Source organism: Camellia sinensis, chromosome 1 (genome assembly GCF_055761805.1).
Source record: "Camellia sinensis isolate YWXY chromosome 1, ASM5576180v1, whole genome shotgun sequence".
Lineage (NCBI taxonomy): Eukaryota > Viridiplantae > Streptophyta > Magnoliopsida > Ericales > Theaceae > Camellia > Camellia sinensis.
Genome location: NC_138961.1, coordinates 16870880 through 16877438, shown reverse-complemented (window position 1 = coordinate 16877438; position 6559 = coordinate 16870880). Strand labels below are relative to the sequence as shown.

Here is a 6559-nt window from a genome sequence, read left to right as displayed (position 1 = left end):
GTGAGCACCCCCGCTCGCCCGATCAAAGATCGGCCTCTACTAACCATGATATCAAGTTTTGAAAACATTATGTGATCTTATTCTGGTTATTAGCCTAGATTTACTACGTGATGCGCACATCATACAAGTATAGACTGGAACGCCTGAATTGGAACAAAACATTTCATGTTTGTTTATTTGAAAATGGTTTGATGGTCCTACCCGCAAGTAGGCTAAGACGTGGATTTGCCACCCTCGGGTGGGCTTAGAAAAACATGATTTTGCCACTAATCTAGTGGGCTTAAAACTCACAATTGATGAATTGTTCCAATCCAAATAACCCAACCTTCACCCACAGGCATTTAGGCATGTATATCATATAAGCACATAGCCTCATGGTAAGCATGCTATCATGGTAGTCACTCACACATATGCAAGGATGCTAAAGCATAAAAGCTTACCTAGTACTCCAAGCCAAAACAAAAGCCATGTTAGAAATCCATGCATGATCCTAACTATGCAGAAATGCCTAATGCAACACATGCAAAATGCAACTAAGATAGGCTCGGCTATTCTAAGATGGCATATGGAATGCTACAGCTAACACGTATTCAACTTGGAATTGAAATACAAATGCAGTTAGTATGATGCGCCGAGCCCGGTGCATGCAAGACAGATGAATGAATGCAAACATGCTATCATACTGTATGCTAATTGAAACATGCCCTAATCTAACCATCATAAGCTGGTAAATAAAAGGGAGAAAGACGTGGGGTTGGAAGACATACATAACACTCACGCACGCTTATTATAATTGTGCCCTCGCTCGGAGGGTCCAAATAAATAATACAGTCTGAAATGAATAACGAATTACAGCTAATTATTACACATCCACTAACTAACTAACAAATTAGCTAAGTAATAAACTAGCATGCAAATGGACTGCCCCGGCTCTGTTTTGGATGACAATGAATGAATGCATGCTCGATGCGCTTTGTCGGTAAATTCCATCGCGATGCCTTGTCCCACCATTGTTTGCAGCTGATTTCAGAAACTTACACAAAGCTCCAGGAGGCTGAAACTCCACCTGGGGAAGGCTGCCGACCAGCTCTTGGCTTGGGAAACACCTACCGACCACCCCTCATGGTGAAAACCAAAAAAGGTGGTCGGCCTACCAGAAAACCTGGTCGGCCGACCACTTCTTGCCCCTGGACTCTGGTTTTTCTGCAACAAAGGCAAGAAAGAGAGAAAGCAATGTATTTTCAACATATGTGTGCGCGACCACTCCTCCCTGTCCTTGCACAAGCTCTAGGGAGTGTGGCCCTCAGTTCTCGAGCCACCAATCACGCATCTCGATGCATGTTGGCCGAGAGACCGAATTGCACGTTTTAATATGACATGAATGCGGGTATGAACATATGAAGCCAACAACTCTATCATAGATAATCAAGAACGTCGGGGATCGGGAATCGAGTCACGTTTCGTCACTTGGAGTACGAAGCGCCCCTCGTTTCCCGTGCTTGGACTAAACCCTATTCCAAGCACCATGCAAATGGAATGGCATGGTCAATGCGACTAACATGCAACCTAGCAGACGCAATGCTCTGTATTAAAATGGCATACACAATGCGCGTGATGTAACATGGCATACACAATGCTCTAAGATGCAACCTAGCATACGCAATGCTATGGATTGAAATGGCATACACAATGCACGATGGACTTACACCAATATGAGTGGACCTTAGCCACACTCACATCAATGGCCATTAGATGAAAATGAGACAACCGAGATGCGTGCACACATGCACGCAAACCGAGGACCGAACCTAAGGCAAAAAAATACTACTCTACCAAAGCATGGCAAGGATGAAGCATGGCATTCAAGCATGTAATTTTCAGCACTGAAACATAATGCTAAATGGTCCCAAAACATGGAAATATGGCACCCGATGCATGGAATAAGCCCTGAAACTCAAAACTAGTCCGATGCATTGAACCACAAGTGTACAAAGCAAGCATTATTTGATCATGAAGTCTAAAGACAGAGCCAAGGCAGTCCCAAAACATGCACATTTCCAGTTTAAAGCATGGCCGGAAGATGCTAACATGATGGACTAAAATAGCATGCAACATTGGCTAGTAAGTATAGGTTGCATTACAACTATATGATGCGCATGAGATCTCATCAAACCAGCCAAAAATAGTGAATAAAACATGCCAAAATATGCCCAAATAATCATTGAAATACAGCCAACGCATGCAAAAATGAGGGGCTTCTTTGGAGGGCATGCAAGGGGTTGTAAAGCACATACAAGATAGACATGAAGCATAGCAAAACCACCTCTTGAAATGGACTATGACAGCCCTAAAACTCACAAAATTGGCCCTGAAATGGGTCTAGGAAACATGCAAAGAAAGGCCCCTTTGAAAGGCTTTGGATGGGATTGCTCTACACATGCATTGTAGACATAAAACATGGCCAAAAGGGCCTTGGAAAGAGCCAAGGCAGAACCCAAAACTCACAGAATGAGGCCTGAAACATGACTTCGAAGCATGAAAAATAGGGTCCCTTTGGAAGGCCCAAAAGACCACCAAACAAGACAAGGAGAGAGGGGGTCAACCCCCTCTAATTTTGGCCCTCAAAAATACATCTAAGCTACTAAAAATCCACTGGATTTCAGTGGTTAAGAGGCCAAACCATGGCCAATGCAAGTGCTCTAATGCATGGCCCTAATTATGAAGGAATGAAGCATGTATAGGGGAGGATGACCCCAAACAGAAAAATGCCCTGAATAAAACTTGAAGAGTGGCTCAAAATAAGAACTTTTTCAGTTTATGAAAACTCTCAAAAATGTTCACAAGTAGATCCAAAATATGATGCAAAAATAGCCCTAAAAGAGAGATAGAGGGTAAGGGGAAGTAGATGACCTCAAATAGCAAAATGTCCTGAAACAAAGTTGAAGAGGGGCTCAAAATAAGAACTTTATCAGTTTATGTCGAAGCCCAGAAATACTTTCAAGTAGGGCTAATCAATGGAGCAAAAAAATGCAAGTTTAAGGGAAATAGGCACTTACCCTTAAGGAGCAGCAAAGCTGGAGCTTTTGGACCAAGTTGGTGAACCTTCAACCCATGAAAATCAGTGCCGAAGTGCTGAAATGGATGGAGGAGGTGTGGTGCTAAGGGTTGTAGTGCAAATGGTCCAAGAAAACTAGGGTTTGGAAGCTCAAGTGTAGAGATATAGAGAGAGAGAGAGTTGAGAATTCTAGAGAGAGAAGAAATTTTTTTTAGTGAGAGAAGCTCTCAAAATGTTCTAAGTCTCCTACGTTCTCTCCCTCTTTCCTAAATATGCTCTAACCCTCTAATATGAAGAGAATAGCTTCCTCAACAAGCTTGGGTCGAAAAATATCTGATCTGGACAGCTGGAGATTATGAAAGACAGCTGGAGGGAAAATATCTATCAATTTTGAGCTTTTTGGGCATAAGTGGTCGGCCGGCCACTTTTTATGGTCGGCCAGCCACCTTTCCTGGTTGGCCAACCACTTTTTAGGAGAGGGTGGTCTGCCAGCCACCTTTTCTGGTCGGCCTGCTACTTTTCTGGTTTTTCAGGACAAAAAAAAGGTCTTTCGGAAAGAAAGATGGCCGGCCAGTGATTGGGAAGTCCAAAAGTGGTCGTCCAGGTATCCAAATTGAAGCCCCAGAAGTTAGATTTCCAATGGCACAAACCTTGCATTAAAATGCCATCTGTGCAAAAAGTTATGCCTGTTTTGGTGAAGCTGCGCAGATTCGGTCCAAACAGGTTGATGCCCTACTTCAACCAACCATATCTCCTCCGTCCGGACTTGGATTTAGGAGATTCTTGAGTGCAAAATGAAACCCAGAAGTAAGTTTTCCAACGATGGTGGCCTCATAGCTAGCATCCTAGTATGCAAATGAATAAGCCCGATGCAGCAAGGGCTGTTCGACTCTCTCCTACCCGGATTCATGCCAAATTTCTCCCAAACTAGTTTCTTCCCTCTTCTCTTCTTTTTTTCAACTTCAAACCCCTAAGTAAGGTGTTTTGAAATATTTTTCAAAGATTTCATCTCTCTTTCATTTATTTCCACTTTGCCCTTGCTCGGTTTACTGAAAAGCGCAACATTTAACGAAATGTGAGCGTCGGAACATCGTAGGAACTTTATTTTCAAAACGTTTTGAAAGAGAGGGTTTCAAGTGTAAAATCTTTTGATCAAGATTGTTTTGCCACAAAAAGGGGTATAAAGTTTAGATTTGACTCTCTCATTGCTGAAGAATTTGAACCTTTGCCCTGCACACCTTTTACCACCAAGTAAACCATCAGTAACGCCCAAGTCTTAAGGGCGGTAAAAAATGGGGTGTCTACAGTATGGTTCATCATTCTTTTAGTTGTGTTCTTATAAATGTTTATGCACCCAATGATGTGTTAAAAAGAAGACAACTATGGGAGTCCTTAGCAAAGCTTAAACCATCTTTCTTAAGCCCTTGGTGTATAGGTGGTGACTTTAATGAAATTAGATTTATGAGTGAAAGAAAAGGGTGTTCTAGAAGGGAAAGAGGGACGAAGGATTTTAATGAATTGATTGAAAAGCTGGAGCTGGTAGATATTCCAATGTTAGGCAGACAGTTCACTTGGTGTAATGAGATGGATGGAGATAGATGGAGTATGATTGATAGATTCTTAATCGATCCTAGGTGGTTGGGAGGATTCAAGTTTAAATAGTAGGGGCTGCCTAGAAGCATTTCTAATCATTGTCCAATACTCCTTATGGAAGATGAGAAGGATTGGGGCCCAAAACCTTTCAGATTTATTAATGCATGGTGTTTACATCCCAAATTCAAAGCAAAAGTGAAGAATTGTTGGGAAGGATTTCAGGTTAGTGGTTGGGCCAGTTACATGCTAATGAAAAAACTAGGAAATCTTAGAGCCCATCTGAAAAGGTGGAACTGTGAAGTGTTTGGTTACATTGATGAGAAGTGGAAACAAGTAGAGGATGAACTTCATGACTGGGATTTAATAGCTGAAGAAAGGAACCTTCAGGATCATGAGATCAAAAGAAGGGCAGAAGTAAGAAGCTTGGCATGGGATCTGAGCAAGAAGAAGGAATGGTTGTGGCATCAAAAATCTAGAAGGGTATGGGCTGAAAATGGGGATAAAAATACCAGGTTTTTTCATCTAATGGCAAGCAAAAGACAAAGGAAAAACTTGTTGAACTCAGTTACTGAGAACAGAGTAATTCATGATCGGCCTGGGATGATTAAACAGGCAGTGGTACGTCATTTCAATCATCTGTTTACAGAACAATGGAGGAGTAGACCAAAGTTATCAGGTGTTTTTGCCTCAATTGGTTCAATTGATTTAACTGAATTGTTGGAGGCAGATTTTCTGGAGGGTGAAATCTGGGATGCAATTAAAGATTGTGAAGGGAATAAAGCTCCGGGGTCGGATGGCTTTAATCTAAAATGTATTCAAAAGTGTTGGGCCATCATGAAAGGGGAGATTGTGAGATGATGAATGAGTTTCACTCTAATGGTAAGTTGGCCAAAGGAGTATATAGTTCATTTATTACCTTAATTCCTAAGAAGAAAAATCCTGTGGGGTTGGGTGACTGTAGGCCAATCAGTTTGATTAGCCCAATATACAAAATAATAGCTAAAGTCTTATCAAGAAGGCTGAGGAAGGTTTTGCCCAAGATCATTAATGAAGTACAAACAACATTTTTAAGTGGAAGGCATATTCTAGATGGGGTACTAATTGCCAATGAAGTGGTGGAGAAGGTCAACAAAGAAAAGACTCATCCTAAAGCTGGACTTTGAAAAGGCATATGACTCTGTAAATTGGGACTTTTTGTATTCGATGATGACTAATTTTGGTTTTGGCGAGAAATGGGTGGGGTGGATAAAGACTTGCATATCCACAGCTCGAATATCAGTGTTAGTAAATGGATCACCAACATCAAAGTTTTCTCCCATGGAAGGCCTTAGGCAAGGTGACCCGCTTTCAACTTTCCTATTTAACATTATAGCAGAGGGCCTTAATATTCTAATGGAAAGAGCAGAGGAAGAGGGCCTGATTAGAGGAGTATCTGTAGGACCAAATGAGTTGAAACTATCACACTTGCAGTTTGCCGATGATACTATTATATTTTGTGAAGCTGCGTGGAAGGAAGATGTTGCTGTGAAATGAATTTTAAGTTGCTTTGAGTTGATGACATGACTCAAAATAAATTTCCATAAAAGTAAAGTGTGTGGGGTAGGTGTGCAGGGTGATCTAGGGAAGATTTTTGCAAAAAAACTAAATTGCCTTAGTCAAAAGTTGCCAATGAGCTATTTGGGGCTCCCACTAAGAGCAAATCCAAGGAGAAAGAGTACATGGAAACCAGTGGTAGACAAGTTTAAGAGTAAGTTAGCTTCATGGAAGAGAAGGTATTTGTCGTTTGTAGGAAGATTAACTTTGATCAAGTCTGTTCTATCAAGCTTGCCAATCTATTTCCTATCCATCTTCAAGCTACCAGTGGGTATTGCAAAATCATTACACAGAATTCAAGCTAAATTTCTGTGGGAA

At 41.4% G+C, this 6559-nt stretch overlaps 2 protein-coding genes across 2 annotated transcripts; both read left to right on the top strand.

The window, feature by feature from the left end:
• The first annotated feature begins 4762 nt into the window (after positions 1 to 4762).
• Positions 4763 to 5506, top strand: LOC145820675 (uncharacterized). Its single transcript, XM_082917163.1, has one exon. It carries the CDS (start codon positions 4763 to 4765, stop codon positions 5504 to 5506), a length of 744 nt encoding a protein of 247 aa, XP_082773289.1.
• Positions 5507 to 5755: 249 nt separating this feature from the next.
• LOC145820660 (secreted RxLR effector protein 78-like) lies at positions 5756 to 6181 on the top strand. Its single transcript, XM_082917103.1, has one exon. It carries the CDS (start codon positions 5756 to 5758, stop codon positions 6179 to 6181), a length of 426 nt encoding a protein of 141 aa, XP_082773229.1.
• Positions 6182 to 6559: the final 378 nt, after the last annotated feature.

Coding starts and splice junctions, on each gene's coding strand:
- LOC145820675 (XM_082917163.1), top strand. CDS start 4,763: ATGGAAGATGAGAAGGATTGGGGCCCAAAACCTTTCAGATTTATTAAT.
- LOC145820660 (XM_082917103.1), top strand. CDS start 5,756: ATGAAGTGGTGGAGAAGGTCAACAAAGAAAAGACTCATCCTAAAGCTG.